The 24,533-nt window shown below is 41.0% G+C and overlaps 1 protein-coding gene across 2 annotated transcripts in view; it reads right to left on the bottom strand.

Moving 5' to 3' along the window:
* Positions 1-1,042: 1,042 nt before the first annotated feature.
* MEP1B (meprin A subunit beta) overlaps positions 1,043-24,533 on the bottom strand; it is a 30,634-nt gene continuing 7,143 nt past the window's right edge. The window contains exons 5-14 of one of the 2 annotated variants that reach the window (XM_081790785.1): positions 18,220-18,337; positions 16,987-17,165; positions 15,424-15,642; positions 14,727-14,879; positions 12,709-12,924; positions 10,387-10,830; positions 8,713-8,892; positions 6,390-6,516; positions 5,549-5,753; positions 1,043-3,504 (exon numbers count right to left, since the gene is read on the bottom strand). In XM_081790785.1, coding sequence (XP_081646911.1) covers positions 3,493-3,504; positions 5,549-5,753; positions 6,390-6,516; positions 8,713-8,892; positions 10,387-10,830; positions 12,709-12,924; positions 14,727-14,879; positions 15,424-15,642; positions 16,987-17,165; positions 18,220-18,337 — 1,853 coding nt within the window. In that variant the 3' untranslated portion in view covers positions 1,043-3,492. Of the gene's footprint in view, positions 3,508-5,548; positions 5,754-6,389; positions 6,517-8,712; positions 8,893-10,386; positions 10,831-12,708; positions 12,925-14,726; positions 14,880-15,423; positions 15,643-16,986; positions 17,166-18,219; positions 18,338-24,533 lie in introns of both variants that reach the window. The other variant, XM_081790784.1, reaches the window with a different exon arrangement.

Below are 24,533 nucleotides of genomic sequence, written 5' to 3'. Positions count from 1 at the left end.
AGCCTGCTTGGGATTCTCTCTCCCTCTCTCTCTGCACCCCACCGTCATAGACTCTGGGTCTAGAGTTCTTTCTCGTCTAGCAAGAAAGCAAGACACAGGATTAAATGCAAGAGATGGCTAATGTCCGGGAGAAGACAAGAGCCCCGAGTTAGGGTCCTTGTTACATGTTTATTAGGATCAGAAGGCTTACAAACATGGTGATGGACGTGCACAAAGAGACAATAAATCTGTGAACATTAACTCAGGGGCGTGAGGGAAAGGGGGTTTTCAAGATATACAGTGTTAGGGGTTTAGGTCAATATAAAACAAAATCCTGGCGCCAGGCAGACGGTTAACAGCAGACCTGAGGCGCTGTGTCTGTTTATCTTAGCTAGCCTAGGGGATAGGACAGATAAGGCTTGCTACCTCAGGGTCAACAAGGCAACTTTCTTCTGCTAATTAGCTCCGCTCTGGGCAACTTCTACCCACAGCGGTCTATAGCGCTGTTTACCTGCTTACCTAATTTGGTCCCTCCTTCCCGTGAAAGCAGCTTTCTGGTATAGTACTAAATTGGGGGCCATTTCTGGGGGCCTGGGTGGCTCAGTCGGTTAAGCATCAGGTCACGATCTTCGGCTCAGGTCACGATCTCATGGTTTCTGAGTTTGAGCCCCGCATGGAGCCCTGCACCGGGCTCCGTGCTGTCAGTTTGGAGCATGGAGCTTGCTTCGGATTCTGTGTCTTCCTCTCTCCCTGCTCCTCCCCAGCTCACGCTCTGTCTCTCAAAATGTGAATAAATGTTACATTGGGGGGCGTTTCCATCCTGAATACCTAATCTTGTTTACCCCATATACCTTTGTATTGGGGCCTTTGCCCTGCCGTCTCTATACCTGTTTACCTCATCTTGTTTATCCAAACTTGGATGTGAGCCTCCTATGGCTTTGTAATTCTTTACGCCTTGTTAACCCGTCAGCACAGGCTCAGGAATTCCTAAGCTTATTCCCACACACCCCCTCAAAATAAACAAATAAGCATTAATAAGACAACAACAACCCTGTGCATGAATGTTTATAGCAGCTTTATTTGTAATAGCCCCAAACTGGCAACAACCTAGAAGTCCTTCAACAAGTAAATGGTTACATTGTGCTGAGTCCACACCATAAACACTACTTGGTGATAAAAAGGAACAAACTCTTGAACATACAACCTAGATGAAGGTACAGAGAATTATGCTGAGTTTAAAAAAAAAAAAAAAAAAAAAAAAAAAAGCAATGCCCAAAGGTTCTATAATGTATGGTTCTGTTAGTATAACGTTTTTTTAAATGACAAAACTGCAGAAACAGAGAACAGACCAATGGTTACCAGGGGTTAAGCAGCAGGTAGGGACAATCAGGAGATGGAGTGGCTATTTGAAGGCAACTTGAGGGATTCCTGTGGCAATGAAGAAGTTCTGTATTTTGACTGTATCAATGTCAATATCCTGGTAAGTATTGCAAGATGTTCCCATTGAGGGAAACTGCGAGATGGGTACAGGGATCTCTCCCTATTTTTTTTTTTTTTTTTTAACAACGGCATGTGAATCTACAATTATTTCAAAGTAAAATTTGAATTAAAACAATTGACTGAAGTGAGCCTGTCACTACAAGGAAGACAGTATTTATTGTCAGCGATAAGATTTAAGCTTTCGAGCAACAATCTGAATCTTGGGAGATTTGCCTTTGCCACCACGAGTGTCAGCTTCCCGAGGATTAACGACTTTTTTAATACGATCGTTAGTGATATTAACTAACGTTATGTTTTGATATCATACAATGAAATGTGCCAAAGATTGTATGTGCCTCATAACTTAGTGAACCAGTAAGGTATTTTCTAAATGATCAATACACAGTAGTACAAAGTCATGCATAGATGAACGATCCATTTAATATACACGACAGACTGGTGGATGATACTGAACCGAGTATAAAAGTTCATTCATGCCATTTCAGGTGCCAGTTACAACTAACCTTTAAGAAATTACCATTTGTCAAGTTTTAATAAAGTATTCACAGAGAATATGCACAATTACCTGAAAAGATATTTAAATACACCTCCCTTTTCAACTACATATCTGTGTGAGGTTAGACTTGCTTTATATCCTTCAGTGAAAATAATATATCACAATAGACTGAATGCAGACACATAATGTGAAAATTTAGCTGTTTTCTATTAATCCAGACATTAGAGGTTTGCAAAAAAGTATAAAACACTATCCCTTCTTTTGCTAAATTTTCTTGTTTTGAAAAATAGAGTTATTTTTCATAAAAATATTACATGCTAACATGTAAACATTAGGCTTATTATTTCTTAATGATTAACAAATACCTAGTTTTAAGTTTTTCTGACTTGGATTTCTAATAGAGGAAGTACTAATGAATGTGATGCTCACAAACAGAAGCTCTTTGGGGCTCTCAATAACTTTTAAGAATGTAAAGGCTCCTGGGACGCCTGGATGGCTCAGTTAAGCATCCAACTCTTGATTTCAGCTCAGGTCATGATCTCGAGGTTCATGACTTCCAGCCCTACTTCGGGCTCTTCACTGACAGCACAGAGCCTGCTTGGATTATCTCTTTCCCTCTCTCTGCCCTTCCCTCCCTGTCAAAATAAATAAATAAACATCAAAAAGCAGAAGAGGGCTCCTGGGTGGCTCAGTCGGTTAATCATTTAACTCCTGATTTAGGCTCAGGTCATGATCTCATGGTTCGTGAGTTTGAACCCCTAGTCAGGCTTTGTGCTGACAACTCAGAGCTTGGAGCCTGCTTTGGATTTTATGTCTCCTTCTCTCTCTGCCCCATCCCCACTCACACTCTGTCCCTTTCTTTCTCAAAAATAAATAATAAAACATTAAAAAAATTTTTTCTAAAAAGGAGAAGAAGAATATAAAAGCTCTTGAGATCCAGAACTTGGAGAGCCCACTGTTCTAGGAGTCAAAAGTTTTCTTGTTGATCACAGTTGCATGTTCAAACAAATTCTAAACCCAGCTCACATACTGAAGGGCCAATGTAAGAAAACAAGAGAGTGGTGAGCTTTGGCAAGAGGGAAAGGGAGCTGCCCTACCACCCCTCCCTATCCTGGGACAGGACGACACAGAAATGTTGAGGTTGCACATGGAAGATCATTCCCATCGGGTGTTTCCAGTGGGTTCCTAGGCAATCACTCATGAGGCCACTACACTTGCCCCCCCTCCCCCCGGGAATGATCAGGAATTTGGAAAGCTATCTCTGTTTGTTGTGCTCCTTTTTGTGGATATTATTATACTTCCAGAGGAGCCTGAGTTAATTCCCCTCTTTGAAAAACAAAAACACAAACATGTCACCAGTTAGACTTTTAACAAAATAGTGATTTATAGTATGTCCAGCTATTTACAGAGAAGATCCATTTACAGAAGAACAAGGCAGTTGTAATATATTCTAGGTGAAATCCATGATGAAGAATCCTTTGTAATTTCATTTGCTGGCCATATTGTTGAGTTAATCTTCAAAATGCATGCTGCTAAAAAGGGAAAGAGCAATTGATGATTTAATTTTTAAATTTAAAGACTGCCATTTAAATGAATCACAAGTCTAATTTTTAAATGAAGTGCCATCAACTGGCTCCTGGCATCCGCCCAGCTGGTGGACTGCCCCAGCCTAGTCTCCAGGCAGACGCACTGGCCTGGCCTGCTCATATAATTCAGATACTAAAACATTAAGAGGAGCACACAGTGCAGCCTCAGAAAGAAGGACATTCTGTTTGGAGACCTAAACTAGATCTGGAGGTTCTGTTATCAGTGAATTCACTGTAGAAATGCCTAGACTGAGGAAAATATAATTTGGTTTCTTGCTCTTGGGAATACGGTGGTCAGGGGTGTGTGTGTTTGTGTGTGTGTGTGTGTGTGTGTGTGTGTGTGTGTGTGTGTTTACTTAATGGCCCTACCATGACCCAATTACTCTGATAATTTTCCCCTTTCTTGATTTAACTTCCTTCTTTCTTTCTCTTCTCTTTATCATTTTCTTTAACTCCTTCCAGTTTTTGCTTCATAAATCCGCCCTTATAATAGCATTTATATTTTCCAGTTTCCAAAAGAATAACATGGTGGTCCTATCCACCAGCTACTGTCCTCTCTTTTCTAACCACGACTCTAATTTTCACATGCATCCCTACTGGCCCAGTGTACCATGCCTGCAGGTACAGCTTCCACCACGTTGGCCTACTAGGTCATTGGCCAATCTGTCCCTTCTATTTTGAGTCATAAAGTAAGCTGGAAATACATGTCTGAAAAGCAAACACAGCAAAACACCTGTATACATTTTAAGTACTTTTCTAATAAGCTTGTGAAATAATCGGGCCATTGCTTTACTATTAGCTTTAAACACTTCCTGACGTTGAGGAAATGTGACAGCCATGTATAGAATAAAACTGTATGCTTTCTGTTCCTTATCATTGTCCATCTTTTACCTAACTTTGCAAATTTAGTGTCTCAATACCAGTTTTTCCATTCAAAAAGTCATAGTCTTAAAACAGTATGCCTTCAATAACCATTTTTCTGGTTATGGGGCAACCCCCATCCTAATGGCTGTTGATGAGGGAGAGTACAACAGCCTGGCCCCCTTGCCTAAATTCAGGACACTATCTCAGCTCCAGAGACCCTCGTAGCAGGGCCGAGGCCTCAAGTGCAAGGTCACCACAGTGCAATCTCACCCTCTGCCCTGTCCCGCTTCTCTCACTCTGTTACTCCTTTACTCTGTGTTGCCGGGAGCACTGTCTCCCGGGGAATCCAATCTGAGACCTTCAAGAGGCTATTGACATTTTAGAGACCTTCTGAGGCAAGACTTTAAACCCTCTACTTGAAAATCTGGACTCACTTCGGTGGCTCAGTCGGTTAAGCATCTGACTTCGGCTCAGGTCATGATCTCACGGTTCATGGGTTCAAGCCCCACATTGGGCTCTGTGCTGACAGCTCAGAGCCTGGAACCTGCTTCAGATTCTGTGTCTCCCTTTCTCTCTCTGCCACTCACCTGCTCATGCTCTCTCTATCTCAAAAATGAATAAACATTAAAAAAAATTTTAAAAACATCTGGCCTCAAGGTTAGTTACTGCACATGAAGCCAGAATGAACTGGAACGTTTTTTAATGGAAAAGCATCAAACATGCCAGCACTCCCTTCCAACAAACCTGAGCTCAATCACCCCTGAAATACCTTTAGAACAAAAACACTTATCACCTGTCACCTCTAACAGGAAGGTTGGAACTTATGGCAAAATCAGTTTTGCCTCTCAGAAGGGTCACAGACCCTCATCCCAGAAAAAATGTACAACCAGACACAATTTTAGATACAAGTCCAGGAGGATATAAACTCCTCCCCCAAAGCCTTCATGGACTCCAAGAACCGTTGACTTATAGCGAAGGTAACAGGAATGTATAGTTTCAAAGCCGTTATCCAACATAAGGAATAAAGAGATTTTTTTTAAAAAAGTATGTAAGAAAGTCCTAATTCTTCTGCATATGATTTCATCAGTAGGTTTTGAATAACCAAATACCAGGCTCAACTTACATTTTCCAGAGTCATGTCTGTTGTATTTGAAGTTGTCCTCCTACGATATCTCTTCCTCGTACAATAGACACTGACGAGGGTGACTATCAGCATCAGGGCAAACACAGCAACGGTAGAAGATGCAGCGATGACAATGGTATCCTGGGTGGAGCCTCTCCTCTCGCACCTTTCGCCCAGGAACCACCAGTCTTCCCCTGACAGACACCTGCACGTCGGAACGTGACCCAGAGTTATGAGTTGATATTTCAGTCCGAAAATCTTCGCCATTAAGGGTGCGGCTCAACATTCGGGTCATTGGCATATGGAACTCAACTGGAGGGGAATGGATAGACTAGCTCCAGAGGGCCAGGCAAGGCCAGTGGTAAAGACATGGAATCACTGCTCATCTGGTACTCAAAATAGTGGCTCTGAGGTAGGAAAGGAAGGTGGTGTAGGTAACAGAGAAAATTTGGTTCTCAGTGTTTCAGTCCCTTAACCTCCCCCCTGTACCTCTTGGCCAAACTCATCCCAGAACTTCTGAGAACAATCTCCATCTAAAAAATAGTGACAGTCACACTTTACCACCCAAGACTGTTGTGAGGACTTAATAAGGTCTATAACACATGAGGACTTTTTCAGGCAATTACAATACAATGTACTATTTCTTCATAAATAATTTTATTCTTCTTGTGGCTATCCAAAGTCCCAAATGGAGACCAAAAAATAAATATCCCATGAATGGCTTTGAGATGAGAATCAACTGATTTCGCTCACAGAAAATATCAGTATCTAATCCTATATTGTGTAAATGATAACATTTCTAACAGGAGAATGGGGAGATCTTGTCCACATGACCCCTTACCTGCACTCGGCCTTGCCATTTCGGACAACGCAGATGCCGTCGTTCTCACATTTGAAGTTTGTGCAGAGGTCATTGATGTTAGAGGTTGGGATTGGTGGAATTTGTGTAGAATTAAGGTGGGATATGTCTAAGGAGGGCAGAGGGAGAGCATGGACGGACATCAGTTTGACTTTAACAAGCATTTGATCCTTAAGTTTCAAAATAGATGCTTAGGTTTCCCAGCCAGTAAAATAATTAATAGGTAGAAATCTAGATACAGATAAGAACTGGACCAGCCTTTGGGGTCATCAGCTGAACCACATGCTTACCTGAGCTTGGGCTTGCTTGAGCTAGAAAGGGTCTAAGCTCTTATAATCCACCCTCAAGGGACAGACATGAAGACAAAGCACAGAAATGCAAGGTGACTGATGGGCTTGCCCAAGGTCACAGGATTCTTGCTCAGGGAGAGCAAGTTGGTGGATATCTGACACAAGCTGCCAGGCCCCCCTAACAACCAGGGCTCTGATGCTTGTAGTGTTTTCTATTGCTTCTCATCCAAACAGTGTTGAACCGAGGTGATGAATATGTGACTTTTTCTCTGCTACATAAAAGTAGCAGTTGTTTGTCCCTCAACAAAGTTATTCTTTTTTTTTTTAATTTTTAATGACTTTATTTATTTTTTAACATTTATTCATTTTTTTGAGAGATAGAGTGCTAGTGGGGGAGGGGCAGAGAGAGACACAGAATCCAAAGCAGGTTCCAGGCTCCGAGCTGTTAGCACAGAGCCTGACGCGGGGCTCGAACTCATGAACCGTGAGATCATGACCTGACCTGAAGTCGGATGCCCAACCGACTGAGCCACCCAGGCACCCCAAAGATTTTATTTTTTTAATGTTAATTTATTTTTGAGAGAGTGTAAGTGGCAGAGGGACAGAAAGAGAGGAGGACAGAGGATCTGAAGTGGGCTCTGTGCCCACAGCAGTAAGCCTGATACAGGGCTCGAACTCACAAACCGTGAGATCATGACCTGAGCCAAAGTTGGAAGCTCAACCAACTCAGCCACCCAGAGGTGCCCCTAGAAGATTTTATTTTTAAGTAACCTCTATATCCAACATGGGGCTTGAACTTACAACTCCAAGATCGAGCGTTGTATGCTCTACCAACTGAGGCAGCTAGACACCCTGCAACAAAGTTATTATTGAATAATTTTTTCCAAGAAGTATCATCTAGATTTACTCTAATTGACACTGACATAAAAATTTCATGGGTTTTGGGGCAGCTGAGTGGCTCAGTCAATTAAGCATCCAACTCTTCTTTTTTTTTTTTTTAATGTTTGTTTATTTATTTATTTATTTAAAGAGTACTCATGTGGGCAGGGGTGGGGCAGAGAGAGGGAGAGAGAGAGAGAGAGAGAGAGAATCCCAAGAGTCTCCACATTCTCACAACTGTGAGATCATGACCTGAGCCGAAATCAAGAGTCAGACGCTCAACTGACAGAACCACCCAGGTGCCTCTACTATCCAACTCTTGGTACCAGCTCAGGTCATGAATCTCGCAGTCGTGAGATAAAGCCCTGCATTGGGCTCCATGCTGAGTGTGGAGCCAGCTTGGAATTCTCTCTTTCCCTCTCTCTGTGCCCCTCTCCCTGCTTATGCTCGCACGCTCTCTCTCTTAAATAAACTAAAAAAAGATTTCATGGATTTTAATTGCACCACCTTTCATCACAAACAAGATTCTGATTTACAGAGCTGTAAGAGGGTCTTTAATAGTAAATGACTTTAAATTGTGCTACATGAAACACGGAAACCACCAGTATTCCTGAAAAATGTATTTACTAGCTGCCGTGGGTAAGAAATTTAAAAGACAATAGATTAATGCTATTACTGACAAAATATATATGTGTATGCTTATATATGATACATAAAATATACATTTGTGTGCTCATATATATGTATATATGTATGAATATATATTTTAAAGACACAATAGAGACAGTTCATTTCCAGTTTCATTTCATGTGCTTGTGTGATATTTCTATTTCTGGAATCTTAGAGTATAATTTAGGGTATAGTAGCTATACTTTAACTTGTTTCTAGAGAAAATTTCTGTCCTAATTTTCCATTGCTCCATGTAGTGGTAATTAAATTCTTTATCCTGGAATGGTCACTGTTTTTATTTAAATTACTTTCCTATTGTTAATAATTTATGCCAGAAAGAAAAACTCCCACTCATGCCCATTTACTCCTATACCTAAAAATGGGACCCAGAAGAATGCAGTCAATAATCAATGGCCACGACGACAACAACAAAAATAGCTTGTATAAAACTATTTTTGCTGACATACCTTCCACGGTCAGTAGGATATAAACATCATCTCCTTTTATAAAATCTCTGCTTTTCAGCCTCTTGTAGGTTATAAAGGCAGCGGTTCCAAAGCCCATACCTCTTCTAAACTCCGTTCCATTAGGGAAAAAAGCCACTAATCCCACTTTGGATGGCCTGTCCCAAAAATAGTTTCCATTATCTGAAAAAGCAATTTATATTAATGGATTGTGTTTAGCATCATCATAGCTTTTTGTGGTAGGAAAGAACGGGCAATGTGAAACGCAATTAGGATAGAGCTCAAAATAATTAAATGATGCTATTGACCTATGATGTATTCTCTGGCAAGTCACTGAAGCTTGTTCATTTATACTGTCCTAAAGAAAATGAGATTGCTAGTAAGGAGGAGCACATTCTGGAATCTGAGTGGAGAGATACCAAAAGTTTCCTAGATGCGGTATCACACGTATACTTCCTGACCAGTATAGAAACTCCCTCCCCATTAAAATCATTTCTCAGTTGCCTCGAGTCATAGGTGGTCCTTTTAACGAAGTTGAATCAATACGTTTCTGAGAGAGGTTTTTTTTATTGTATTTTTTAAGTAATCTCTACAATATGGGGTTCAAACTCATGACCACGAGATTAAGAGTCACATGCTCTACAGACTGAGCCAGCCAGGTGTCCCGAGAGAGTTTTGAATATTAACATAGCACAATTCATCTCATTAACTGAATTATTCACCTAACAGCAAAGTCCTTCTAGAAGACAGTGAGAAGCACTGCTTCTGGGGAAAGGTGATGACCCAACCAACTTTGAGCCATTTTCAATGTCATTCAGGCAAAAATGCTTTGGGAAAAAAAAAGTGAAGAAATCTGAGCATCAAGTTCCTGCAATCCTCTTTGTGAATATTTTTTTTTTCCTAACAAATTAATGGTTTTCCTTTTTCCTATGTCACATAGGTCCATTTTTTTTTTCATATATAGAATTCAGATTTGGCAATAATAGTCACCTTGCCATAATTTCATTTTTTATTAGGCTCCCAGAAGGCAAAGGATTATTAAAATTAGAAATGTGATCATTGCCTTCTGGGAGCTGTTCCTTTTTGAGACTGAAAAGATGGGGAATGATGTCACCATTGGCGAGCCCTCCAGAATTCTTTAGTAAGAAATTATGATCCATTCTCACAGCCTTCCCAACACTCCAGGAGCTCAACGTCTCTCCTCTCATCAGAAACCATCCCCTTCTACAAGAGCTGAATTTTGTCTGACAGTCCCAGTGGCGAGGGGTGGTTACTATTACTGCCCCAGTTTTCCTGCTGAGGAAACTGAGGCTCCAAAAGACTATTTAATCAACATCACATAGCTAATGAGAAGCAAACCTTGGATTTTAACCGAGGCATGCCAGACTGCAAGACCAACACTCCTTGGACAACTGGAATTCAGGTATGATCAATTGCCGGGAATAGTCAGTGTCTTCTCTATTTTTCAGAGACAGTGCCTCTTGACATTCTTCACGTTGCCTGCCTGGGGTACTCTGTCCACACCTGCTGAAGCCCTTCCCTTCAATGTCTTGTGTTCCTAAAATCTGGGGCTCAGAAATCCCTAAGTACCTGACTGTGCAGTCTCTCATTCCCAAATTGTCCATCCCTCCTAGACAAATGACCGTGTATTAGCAGTAAAGGAAATAAGTCACGAACCGGTGGTCATAAATGGGTCTGTAGTTATACTCCGCTGGTTGGACATACGCTGTCGAATGTCAGGATTTTGATCCAAGAGTGTCATCGTGGCTTGTTGCCAAGGACACGGCCATTGTAATTGATCATCATTGGCTCCAGAGATCAAGTGGAAATATATTCCTGCGTTAGTTGAATGATTCAGATTCAACTGAATCTGGAAGGCATAACCTTTAGAAGAATAAAATGGAGGGCTATATATGGTTTCATTCGAGCTGCCAATAATCTGTGTGAAATTCTTTATATGCCAGATATGATGAGGGCACTGTGTTTCTGAAAGATTGATGTCATCAAGAGACAGGCCACCCAATGATGCACCAGTGCCTCTGACCCCTCCAAACACCACTCTAAATTTGTTGGTCACTTTCAGTGTCACATGGTAAAGCTGCCAGCTTCCAATGGGTATATCTGCAAAAGAGACATTATTATTTCAAAGAAGACAAAGGACTACAAATCATGCACAAATCAACATTAGAGTTTTAACCTTCGCAGGACAGATTATCATCCTAGAGCTATTGGTTCCTACAGGTCTGCAGTGTGTTTTTCTCACTTCTCCAGCCCAAGCCCATTCACTTCAAGGCATTTCTGTGGGGTCAACCTGCTCCCTGGAATATCTGGATGTTTATCTGCTTGTTTCTCAGGTAGTCACCTGTGTCCAGCGAAGGGTAAGCAAACACCAACATTTAACTTATGAGTATTCCATGCCCTAAATAGGGGTTGTCTCCCATTATCAGTTAAAACTGATATCTACACTGTGCCCAGGATTCCTGGGATACTGAACCAAAGCCTTATTTAACGTATTTATAGTTTGACTGAAATACTTCCTTCACATGCCCAACTTTCAGCCAGTGTTTTGGCAGTATTACACAGAAATCCACCCAACCCTAGAAAGCCCACACCCACGATTGAGTCCTTAGATCATTTACCAGTGACTCAACATTATAAATATTTATCTAGTATTTGATAGCATCAGCCTTCTCCCCGGTGCATACTTCCCCCTTCGCTATCATCCCCTACCCTTAGCTAGCAGCACAGGCTATGTTATCTTGTCTTATTTTCTTACATCACATGCCCAAATAAGGAGCGATACATTTAAAAAATTTCAGAAGCCCCCAAGTAGAGAAAACAGCTCAGGAATTCATGTCGAACTGGTAGTTCACACGATGACTTCAAACTTAAACGTACTGGCACTTAATGTGAAGCACAATTATGTGAAAATAAGACAGAAATATCCAAATTACAGAAAATGCTATTGTCCATGGATATACTCTGGATTGAACAAAAATCTTTCACGAGAGATTCCACTTCATTAGTATCAGTACTGTTCATTTAAATTCTGTTAAATTCTTTCTCATAAGCAAGTTTCTTAAGTACCCTTTGTGCTATTGATCGTTAGTGATAACACCCACCCACAGATTGTTAATGGAAAGGATTAAATATATACTATATATAATGTGTATATATATATGTGGTATTATATATGGAATTGTACAGTATATATAATTACGTTATATATGTACAGCATGTGATATACACATATATGTATATGTTTATATAAAATGATATTAAGACCTTATTGTAGGTGTTCACAAAAGAAAGTATCATCTGTGTTGCAGATTGTTTCCCATTGTTAAATGGGAGGAAAATGGTATGACACATAGCATAATGTAGATCGATTTTATAATAGGTTTTACTCAATTCATTCAAACCAAGTGGTCAATATGTGGAGAGATAGTGATAGAGTTGGCAGCCCACGGCCCCTCCCTTCCTGAAATTTCTTAACCATCTGCTTTTAAAGTTGGTCAACATGACCCATCTCTCTGCCACATGATTGGAATGAGTGTTGCTTTCTCTTCGCTCAGGAATTACTCTAGAAGTTGCACTTAACCCAAATCATAACAATTAGAATTCTTCACTGGGTTTTTTTTTTTTTTTTTTTTTTCAAGCTAGAAATTAGAGGAAGTGTCCCTTTTCCAGGCTAATGGCACATTTGATTAACTGTAAGCTGGGAAGTAAAATACCCAAAGCACCAGTTTTGTGGACCGGGCCCATCTGACATAACATGAGAGGTCTCCAACCATGTTCAGGGACAGGTCCAGTCCTGCCCGAGGCCAGTTCCTTCCTCGTCCATCCCACAATTCGTTTACATTCAGTAATTCTTCCCATTTTGGCTAGTTTTCATTATATTTGTATTACTAGCCAAGAACTGACCTCCTCAGTGCCAGAGACTTAAAGAATTAAGATGGCCTTATCTGGACTCAGACAATAAGAATGTCAATATTGTACCTTTTATTTCTTCCACAAGCGTTAGAGTACCATTCACGTGGTCTGCAGAATACTCCCTGATGTAGATATTCAGTTGGTCGTTTTCACTTCCACTGTTATATAAATAAAACTGCAAGCACTGAAATCCTCTTTTAGGGTAGAATGTTCTACTTTCCAGTACTGCTGTGGCCCCCACACTTACAGAGCTACTGTTGAAATGCATGAAGAAACCAGAACCTGTTATGAAAACAAAAGCAGAATTGAGAGAAAACAGATACTAGATATAGGAATGCACGTCTTGTGGGCACAGTAGTTCCCCTCAGTACCCGCTGTGTGTAAAACACTATATTGGGCATTTAAATGCAGCTCCAGGAGCAGGCAGTTTCGAAAAGAGACGTTAGGCCACCTTTTCCATACTATAGCTTTCAAAATCAGAAAAAAGCGTCACCTCCTTGGTCTAGTCTCTCTCTCTCTCTCTCTCTCCTTCTCCCTCCCTCCTTTCTTTTCTCCTTCCTCTGGCCTATGGAGGACCACTACCCACTATCCAAATCTGCATTTGATTTGATTTGATTTGATTTTTTAACATTTTTATTTATTTTTTGAGAGACAGGGAGAGACAGAGCTCAAGGGGGCGAGGGGCAGAGAGCGAGAAGGAGACACAGTATCTGAAGCAGGCTCCAGGCTCTGAGCAAGCGGTCAGCACAGAGCCTGATGTGGGGCTTGAACCCACAAACTGTGAGATCATGACCCAAGCTGAAGTCAGACGCTTAACCGACTGAACCACCCAGGTACCCCTGCATTTTATTTTATTTTTAGTGTTTATTTATTTTGAGAGAGAGACAGAAAGAGTGTGAACATGAGTGTGGGAGGGACAGAGAGAGAGGGAGAGAGAATCCCAAGCAGGCTCATGCTGTCAGAGTAGAGCCCAATGCAGGGCTTGATCCCACAAATGGTGAGATCACAACCTGAGCTGAAATCAAGAGTCAGACACTTAACCAACTGAGCTACCCAAGTGCCCCCTAATCTGAATTTTAAAAGACAATTGTATTTTTATTGATATATATATTTGACATATAGCATGGTGCAAATTTAAGGTGTACAAGATGTTAATTTGACACATTTATATATTATAAGATGACTGCTACTGTAGCAATAATTAACAACCCCTAACATGTCACATAATTATTATCCCTTTTTTGTTGTAAGAATAATTAAGTTCCAGTTGTTAATAATGATTAGCATATAATATTCCTGTCTATAGTCACGACACTGTGCATTAGGTTTCCAGGGCTTATTATTACTGATTGCAAGTTTGTACCCTTAACATCTGTCTTCTCCACCGTCCCCCCCACCGCACCCCACCATCCTCCAAGAAAGAAAAAGAAAAACACTTTTTGCTGTTAGGGACCTCAACCACTGCCTAGACTGGCTGAGCTCTCATGCAATGACCCTAAGTTTTGAAGTCTAGTTTTACATCTTTATTGCCAGAAGTGAGCAAATAAATAAAAATTGAGTACTTGTAGCCAAATAAATGACCATTTAATTTAAAACAAAATTATTATGGAAAAGGATACTCATCTGAAAAAAATTAAATCAATTGTACTTTGACTCTTCATTTTAAGGATTCTTGTAACAGGAGCATATAATCACAACCAGCTGGAATTCTGAAAGTGATTAATTCACAACATTGTGCCGTTGACTGCAAAGTGTCTTGTATCTGGCAAGCTTTGAGAAAACCACCCCACTGCCCTGTAGATAAGAGTCTTTCCGGGAGATACTGTCCCCTCCTGCTGTGGGCACATATAGGTAGAGAGGCTTCATAGAGCCCAATTCTGACTCACAGAAAGACAAGTCAGAGAGTAAAAGCAAAGAAATGAACCATGTCCTTACAAGGCACAGAACAGTTTCCTTAGTAGCAACTGAATGGGTTATCATTAATAGTTCAGATAGAAATTAGAGACAAAATCCCAGTCTTTCATGGCCAAGGAAAAGACTGGAGCCACCAAGTGTAAAATCTAGAAGTATCTCACTCCTGTTACCTTTGCACTGGCCCATGTTGGAGTGATCGCTCTCTGGGCCCCTGGGGACCTGGGAAGTCCGTTGCCAGTCAGCACTATCACCTGAACTTTGAATCATACCGCACACGTTTTCCAGTTCAAAGTTGCACGAGTCCAGAAAGCTCAAGGAAGAGGCTACAAAAGCAAAAACAAACAAACAAACAAACAAACCACACACACACACACACACACACACACACAGTTATTGACACTCCTACAACATGATAATCTAGGTAATAAAAACTGTCATGGAAGTACTGGGAATGCCAGGATGGCGTTAAAGGGAACACCTCGCTGATTCTGGAACGTGAGTCTACACTCTTCTCGTTACCCAGATTACTAAACAGCAACCCAGATTATAAAATCCCATTGATATGATGGCTCCTTCTTTAAAAATCGACATGGGGCATGTTACTATAGGACCCAATTTGTTTGTAGAGCTAAAGGCCAGAACTTCTAAGAAGAAAAATATTGCTTCCCAGGTATGGATTGGGATTTGGGTGTTTATACGTTTGTTATTTTTTTTTAATGTCAAACTTCAACTATAAAAACTATAATTATCAATTATCAAACCATAATTGCAGAAAAGCCAGCAATGCTCGACAAAATGGCATGGCACGTCATTTTCCCCTCCATGGCAGAGAGACACAGAAAACATTTCAAAGAACCTGCCACATACAGCAATTATACAGTCGATTCAACTTTAAGAGATCATAGTCGCTGAAATCCATTCTCTGGCCGATCACATCCATGAAGTCTGAGATTCGTGTTACAATTGTTGGTTCTGTTCCATTTTGGAAAGCCGTCTTACTGTAGTGCATTACAGACGTGTAATCATAGGGAACATTCAAGGAGTCTGATTCTTGGTCATCGTAGGTGTTAAAATTGTGCTCTCTGCCTAAATGTTAAATTTAAAAAGATCTTTAATTACTCGATGTTCACAAAATTATAGCTTACCTTACTCTAGGCTTCCATCACTGCCCAAGATTGGACATTAGCATTTAGTGTAAGGCTCTAAGAACTTCTATTAGAAAGGTACACTCTAAAAGGTGTTATCGACACAGTCAAGGTCATTGGCAGGTGCTTGTGGGAGGGTGGGGGCACCCAAAGCAGATGGAGGTGGAGGTAAGAGGACGTTGGGAAGTGTGGTGGGAAGGGACCTCAGAATGATAATACAGGCAGGAGTCCTTAGAAAGAACTGACGTACTCAGGGATTTCACGGTTGCTGGAACACGTGTGCAAGTTTTTAAAACGACTACATTCAGAGAAGATACCTGGTTGTTTAGCATCACACTGATGAGTGTCTGGTTGCAACTTGAAATGGGATGATTTAGGGGAAACAGTGAGGTGGAACTGATCTCCAAAGCTTATAGATGTGTTATCAAATCTGGACAGAAGTTTCTGTCAAAGACCCAGGGAATCTTAAAGAGTGAGATGATGGATTGAAGCTAAGCACTTGTCTTGCTCCAGAAATCTTGTAGTCCGCTGCTGTGCCTTACCTCAGTTGAGATCACCAGACAGCAATATCACTGAGCTGTGATGTTCAGGGGTCTCAGTACCAAGCAACCCCCACAATGCCTCATAGGACAGCAATACCACTCCCTCCACCATACCCTCTGCAGGCAGGACAGATGGGGACACTAAGCGTCCTTGTGGAAAACATGAGCTTCAGTTGTACAATGTTATTAAGACATTTCTGACTTGGACTAGAAAGTCCCAAAAAGTTCCGGCTCATCAATTGCTGCAGTGTTTCCCAGTATGGGCTCCATAGAACAACAAACACAAATACTCAAAAAAAAAAAAAAAAAAAAAAAAAAAAAAAAGGCGATGATCAAGTCAGTTTGGGAAATGCTTCTTATTTGGAGATTTACAATATGTGTTACTCTAATGGAGACTCTGAACAGTAAAGCGGTATCAGTAACTCAAGTTTAATGTATTTTAACCTAGGATTTCCCAAATTAATTGGACTGCGGATCTCTTTCCGCACACATCTGGGAGCATTTTGTGGGACAGCACTCCCTAAAAATGTGTTTTGGGAAACACCAGTTTCTTAGATCCCGTCCAGCTCCAATGCACCAGGGGTCTGGGGTATCAGTGCCCCAACAACCTTCAGGCACGTGAACTCATGCACGTGAAGTAAAGCATCACTTCAGTTTTCCCATTATTAACGGTCGGCAGGAGATAGCACATGCTTAGAAATTCAGTTTGTGGCCCAAAATGTAAGAAAACAAAAGAAATGTACCTGACAGAATCCTGTCCCACATTATCATGATGTAGTCATCCCGATCGGAACGAGACTGCTCATGCCAGAACCCCAGGGCATGGAGGAACTCATGTTGAATTGTCGCTATTCTGTCACAGTTCTCCCCGATGGAGAGTTCTTGCTTCCCAACATGCATGTTGCCCACTGAAGACCAGCAGCTTACAGGAGAGTTCACGGGACAGAGAGAGAGGGTGTTCTCACCATGCAGGCCGAGGCCTCGGGGCACAATCCCCAGTGCCCAGTCCTCTCATTTAACCCACCTACATCCTTCACTCTTTTATCAGGACACTGCCTCCCTCTCATAACCTCACAGATCACATGATTTTTGGAGAACTGGTCCTGCCACCAAATATTACACGGGAGCAAGGCATCCCCCGATCAACCGAGTCCTGATTTTTTCTAGAAATGTCCAAGTTTTTCACATGGTCCTTGGTATGTTGATGACCACTCATAAAGTTTTGTAGGTGTAGCAACCACATGGAATTGCCAAGCCCCAGGCAAATAATACTCAGTGTAACTCAAGCAGTAAGTGTAGTTAGGTTAAAATAAATTGAAATACGGGAAATCTACCCCCAAAACCAAGAGCACACTATATACAATGCATGTTAGCTAACTTGACAATAAATTATATTAAAAAAAAAAAAAAAGAGCATGGACTCAGGACTTAGCCATTCCTCTAGCTGAGCCCATTTCTTCATCTGTAAAATGGGAGAGAAAACCAGTACCTATGTTGCAGGTTAGCTCTGAAGACTAAATTAGTTAATACTTATAAAACTCTTAAAATAATGCCTGGCACAATTTAGTGCTACATGTTTTGAATTACACAATCAAATAAAAAATATCCAAAGCCTTTAAAAAAAGAGAAAGAGAAAGAAAAAGAAAATAAATTGAAATACATGTGCATACACACGTTTTACTGAAAGAGGGAAATAAAAACTATGTAAACTACGAATGGTTGAAGTTCATTAAGTTATGGGCTGGATGGCATGCAATCCCACCCTCCTTGTCTTAATGTGGGTAGTCTGGTTGCATGTGTGAAAATATTATTTTTATGGCTAGAGAAACTAGATGTAGTTTGTCTTTTACGCTCCAGCAAACAGCTAAGAAAGCCCCCACCCACCCTCAAGGTCAGGGACTAGGGCAATTGTTGTGACAGGCCATACCTGCAATGGTTGGCATTTGAACCCTTAGAAGACAAACTTTCCACCTTACCCACTGCCCTTGAACACTGATATATAGTTAGCTTCTCCAGTCCAAGGCTTGAAGTCAATGCATGTTTTTAGGCGATAGCGTTCAAATGCGTTAAGGATAACTCCCTTAGCATTCATTTCTGAAGGAAGAAAACCAACAAAAAATACACTTATTAACATTATCACCGTTGAACAATTCACCATGGAAATGGGCTATGCATTACATTGTTTATCATGAGTTAGTCCCTTCCTGAATGTTTAGTGTTTTATTTTTACCAAATTTAGTATTCAGTCCCAATTAAGTATGTATCATGTGCAAGTATTTGGTTCTTCTTCAGATCCTTGATTTTGCCCCATATTTGTTTCTTTGGAACCACTAGAGGTGCGTTACCGAACAACAACAAAAACCATACCCTTACCTCAGAGCACAAATACCTTGGATCACAGGCAGCCAGAGTGAACCATCACTGTCACATGCTTCATCTGAGAAGCTACAGTATGTATTTAAAGCCTCACAGCAGAGCTTGTAATTTGAGGACCTTGAGATGGGAGTCCAGGAATATTCCGGAATGGTAGGTGCAGCATCCATATCTGTACTTCTATCATCTGTATCTATTCTGTATCTATATCATCTATATATCACCTATGCATTTATATCTCATCTGTGGCTGTCTATACCTATATCTGCAAAGTGCATTTCCTGGGGAAGCTGTTCATAAGATTCTCAAGTGAGTTCAGGACCCAAATTAGAGTTAACCATTGTTTCAAAAAAGGCAGAGGCATGAAAGCAACAAAGACATTCAGGAAAAGAAGCTTGGAGGGCAACCCCGGAGGAAGGGGTTCCTGGGAAGGATGGTGGTTCCTGGGAAGTGGGAGACAGTGTGGCCAAGTGGAAAGCACTTGGACTCTGAGCCAGAGACGCCTAAGTTCTTTCCCATCCTCATCACTTTTGATGCGTAACCTTTGTCAATTCAATTCACCTTCAGAGTTTTCTAAAATTATCAGCTAAGTGGGGAAATAAAATCAACTTTGCAGGCGCAAAGTTAAGCATCAGACTCAGCCAGTTAGGTGTTGGACTGTTGGTTTCAGCTCAGGTCATGATCTTGAGGTTAGTGAATTCAAGCCCCACATTGGGCTCTGTGATGGCAGCTGGCAGTGTGGAGCCTGCTTGGGATTTTCTCTCTCTCTCTCTCTGCCCCTCCCCGACTCACGCTGTCTCTGTCTCTCTCAAAATAAATAAATAAACTTAAAAATAAAATAAAATAAGGCGTGTCGGTTAAGCGTCTGACTTCGTATCAGGTCATGACCTTGCGGTTCATGAGTTCGAGCCCCGCGTCGGGCTCTGTGCTGACAGCTCAGAGCCTGGAGCCTGTTTCAGATTCTGTGTCTCCCTCTTTCTCTGACCCTCCCCTGTTCATGCTCTCTCTCTCTCTCTCTCTCTGTCTCAAAAATAAAAAATAAAATAAACATTAAAAAAAATTTTTTTTAATAAAATAAAATCAACTTTTCAGGAGATAATGTGAAGATAGGAGAAAGCAGAGAGGCAGTTCCAAGTAAAATGAGCATTTATCGAATGTTCATTTCCTTCCTCCCTTCTTACATGACCATTGCACTTTTGAAGACAATTAGTAGGAAGGTCCTCTGTTTCGGTGAGGATCAAGAACAAGACTCACATAGGGGGCCCTAAAATCCATATGAATTTATATGAGGCACCCAAAATTCCACCTTTTATAATACCACACAAATAAAACATGTTCATTGCAAGTAAGTTAGAAAATGCAGATAAACAAAAAGAAGGAAATTATAAAATCTTATCCCTTCAGAAATAATCAGCCACTCTCATCAAGCTTCTTGCTTGTAGGTTATATACTCACAATATACACATATTTTTTAGAAAATACAAATCAGTCTACATATTTTATAAACTATGTGTTTCACTAAATAGTATATCATTAAAAGCTTTATCAAGTGTTCTTTTTATCATTTTAATGGCTACCTTATATGGCTGTAACATATACAAGTAACTTCCTATTGTCAGATATTTAAAGTGTTTCTGGATTTTCTGTACTATAAATATCATGTTTGCATTCTTATCTCAAATCTAACACTTCCTTACAATAAGACATGATGATACCCACCACCACAAGCCTGTCTTAAGGACAGACTGTAAAAGGAGCATGCAGGTCTAGGCCTTTTATCAAAGTTTAATGAGGATAGCTTTTTTTTTTAATTTTTTTTTTTTATCTTTGAGAGACAGAGAGTGACAGAGCGGAGTCGGGAAGGGGCAGAGAGAGGCAGACACAGAATCCGAAGCAGGCTCCAGGCTCTGAGCTGTCAGCACAGAGCCCGACGCAGGACTCAAACTCACGGACCGTGAGATCATGACCTGAGCCGAAGTCGGATGCTTAACCGACTGAGCCACCCAGGCGCCCCACGAGGATAGTTTTTACCCTTCATTGAATTGAGAGTCAAATAAGGAAACATATGTGAAAGTTTTGTGAAAGGGATATAGCCCTCTACCAAGATAAGCTCTTCATTTACTGTGTGCCTTCATTACCAAAGGCTAATTATCTTTGACTCATAGATGCAGGAGCCCCCCCCCCCCCATAATGTAAATAACATTTAAATCATGTTATTTAAATCCCCAGGCTCTGAAGGCTAAAGCAGGTCCTAGATAAGCCTAGGAATTAAGCAAGCAGCTGCTCAGGATTATTTTTCTCTTTAGCCCTTTCAGGTTTCTAGCACCTTGATTTTCATTTCCATCCCCCCTCCTTTTACCCTGTCTGCTCTCTACCTGCCCCACACACGTCAAGTCTGACACCCAGGCAAGGAATGATCACTTATTCACAGGAAGCTATCCATGGCTGCCTCAAGAGTCACCCCTTCCAGAAAAGCTGCATCTAACAGCCAGGTAACACCCGGAATGTAAGCAAAAAGACTAAAGCAGAATTGAATATGTTGGTTAAGAGCGATTTCTGGAGAGCCCGAAGTCACTTCCAGTAAATCCTTCATAGGTATTTACTAACCCTTCATAAGTATTTACTTTCGCTACCTGTAAGGGTGGCTTTGCTTAGTGATTTCCTCAGTCAGAGTCATTTCAAGATGGTATAAATTTCAGAAATATGAGGAAATCCTCTTCTCACTTTAAGCATAGAGAGTAAGTTCAATGCTACAATATTAAACAGGGGTAAAGTATTTTCCAAATAAGAAAAAATCAAAATCATGGAATTAAAAAAATGACCTAAAAATTTGGGGTTTAATCATATTATAAAACTAGCACAAAATAATGCTGTAATATCAATTGAAAAAAGCAGATTAAAAAATTTAAAACAGGGGCTCCTGGCTGGTTCAGTCGGTGGAGCATGTGACTTGATCTCTGGGTCATGAGTTCACGCCCCAAGTTGGGCACAGAGTTTACTCTTAAATAAAGAAAGAAAGAAAGAAATAGAATAAAAAATGAAACAAAACAACTTAAAATTTTTTTAAGTTTATTTATTTTGAGAGAGAAGTTGGAGGGGCAGAAAGAGAGGGAGAGAGAGAGAGAATCCCATTCTGCATAGTCAGTGCAGAGCCTGATACAGGGCTCAAACCCACAAACCATGAGACCGTGGCCTGAGCTGAAGTCAGACGCTTAACTGAGTCATCCAGTGCCTCTAAAAAAATTTTAAAACACTATAGTTATACCCATATAAAAATGTACACAGTTTGGATGGTAAGATCTGGACTGAATTTTTTACCTGACATGTTTGATTCGTATATGTTTATCAATTTATTTTCATATTTTTATTTTTTTTTTAGTAAACTCTATGCCCACCGTGGGGCTCAGACTCACATCCTTCGGATCAAGAGTCACATGCTCAAGGAAGCTGGGTGGCTCAGTTGGTTAAGCGACTGATTTCAGCCTAGATCATGATCTCACCATTCCCGAGTTTGAGCCCTGCATCAGGCTCTGTGCTGACAGCTCAGAGCCTGAAGCCTGTTTCAGATTCTGTGTCTCCCTCCCTCTCTCTCTGCCCTTCTCCCACTCACACTCTGTCTCTCTCAAAAATAAATAAACATTAAAAAAAAAAAAAGAGTCACACGTTCTACCAACTGAGCTAGTCACCCCAGTTTATCAATTTAGTTTTAAAAATATTTATTAACTGCCTATAAAATGTCAGAGACTATGCTAATCCTCAGATTTGCAAGATGAAAAATAGCTCTGGGCCTCAAGGCATTCACTATGTTGTTTTATAATGTGTAAAAACAGGTACATAAAGCTCATAAAGTTACAATAGCTTTGGTTAAAATTCAGGGCAAAAGTAGCCAAGAGATACAATGAAATTTAAAGCTCACTGGTATTTCATAGAACACCTTAGGAGAACAATTTTTCTAATTTTTATAAATAATTTGAAAATAAAAGAATTTTTATATTTTTAATCAAAATACTAAGACCAAAAAACATTATAAATATTTAAAGGCATTCAGATTCCCCCCCCCCCCCCCCCGCCATTCCTAAAGTCAGTGACTATCTTTCCCTTCCACATTATAGTTTCTAATCCCACCTCTGGCCTTGGCTTTTTCTACCTCCTCTTGGTTTTTCATCTATGTTTCTGGCCAGTCCTCCCTTCTCAGTCACTTCTAACAGATCCTCCGTCTATATCAATCCCAGAAAGTTGTTCTCCCAGCTGAATTCCAATCTTGGCCATCTTCTCACTCAATACAATCTTCTTGGGCCACTCAATACGCTCCATCTATCTAAGGAGTACGTGTTATATGCAGGGCACCGTGCAAGGGGCTCATCGCACCAGTGGCTTCAACCACCTCCCACAGCCTAAGAACACCCAAATCTCTCTCTATCCTGAATGATTAGGCTGTACACCAACACTTCATATGATCTCTCCACCACAGTGGGCCTGATACATTTCGAACTCTGCATGCCAATTTCCACCACACTTCTGTATCTCACCCTCTTTCAGACATATTCCCTCTTCTTGTTACAGGCACTACCATGCACTCAGTTGCCTAAGACTGAATCCTGGGCACCAGCATCTCTTTACCTCGATCCCTTTTCTTGCAGTCAATCACTAAATCTAACAGTTGCCTCCTAAGGCTGTCTTAGAATTGTCCATTCTTGTCTATCCTCGCTGAGAGAGACTTGGTTCAGAAACTCTCAATCCTTCCCTGAATTTCTTCTATAGACTCCTTATTTGATCTCTTTTCCTTCCCCCCCCCCCCCCACTAATGATACGTCTTCTCTACGGCAACTAGCTTGATCACAATCTCACACCCACATTAAAACTTCTGGAGGTTCCGTGTCACCATCAGTATGCACACCAAGTTCTTTAATGTGGGAAACACTCAAGTCTTTCCAAACTAGATTCTGCCTACCTGTTCAACCTCACTAACGCCCCATTTCCAATCGAAATTCCAGTTAAGGGTTTACCCTTTCCCCATGCCCTTGCGCATAGTGGTCCATCTGCCTGGAGCACCCTTCCCTTGCTATCAGAAGCCGTGCTGGCCCGCATGACGCCTTTCCGCGGATTATTACAAAGGAGCACTTTGTCTGGGCAGATGCTGCAAGTCTTGACGTGGCAGGTAGTAAATAGCACTTCATGCAAAGAAACAAATGCCTCTTGAACGAAATGCAAACCTGATTTCAGTCCCCCTTCCCCCTTCCCAGGCGCCTATGTACCATGTACAACTTGCATAAATGTCCTGGTAGCCCTGCTACGTAGTGTCACCTGCCCCCTGATGCCTTTACATCTAGGCTGAGTCACATGCCCCTGCAATGTGCTCCCACAGCTTTTCAACATGTCATTAAGCAAAATATGTATCCCGTTCTATTATAATTAACTTTTGGCCGATCTGAATCTCCACTGAAATGTATGAACTTTAAGAAAACTTTCCAGGGGCACCTCAGTGGCTCAGTTGGCTAAGCATCTGAGTCTTGATTTTGGCTTAGGTCATGATCTCACGGTTGTGAGACTGAGCCCCATGTTGGGCTCTGAGCTGACAGCTCAGAGCCTGCTTGGGATTCTCTCTCTCTGCCCCTTCCTGCTTGTGCGCTCGCTCTCCCTCTCTCTCTCTTTCTCTCTCTCTCCCTCCCTCCCCAAATAAATAAATAAACTTAAAAAAAAAAGAAAAGAAAAGAAGAGTTTCCCAAACAACAGTTCCTAAAATGATTCTGGCAACTGAAACCATAAGTAAAATGAGGACCACATTTAGAGTTTTCCTTTGCAATTAAATTTCTTCTATACTGTCTTTTGTTTTGGATTGGGTTCTTCTGACTTTTTTAGTGTTAAAATATTATTTATGTTATGAAAAGATGATGATAAAGATAGTGGGTTCTTATTG

This window comes from Panthera onca, chromosome D3, assembly GCF_046562875.1.
Source record: "Panthera onca isolate mPanOnc1 chromosome D3, mPanOnc1 haplotype 2, whole genome shotgun sequence".
In the NCBI taxonomy this organism is placed as follows: Eukaryota; Metazoa; Chordata; class Mammalia; order Carnivora; family Felidae; genus Panthera; species Panthera onca.
This window is presented reverse-complemented; position numbering and strand designations above follow the sequence as displayed.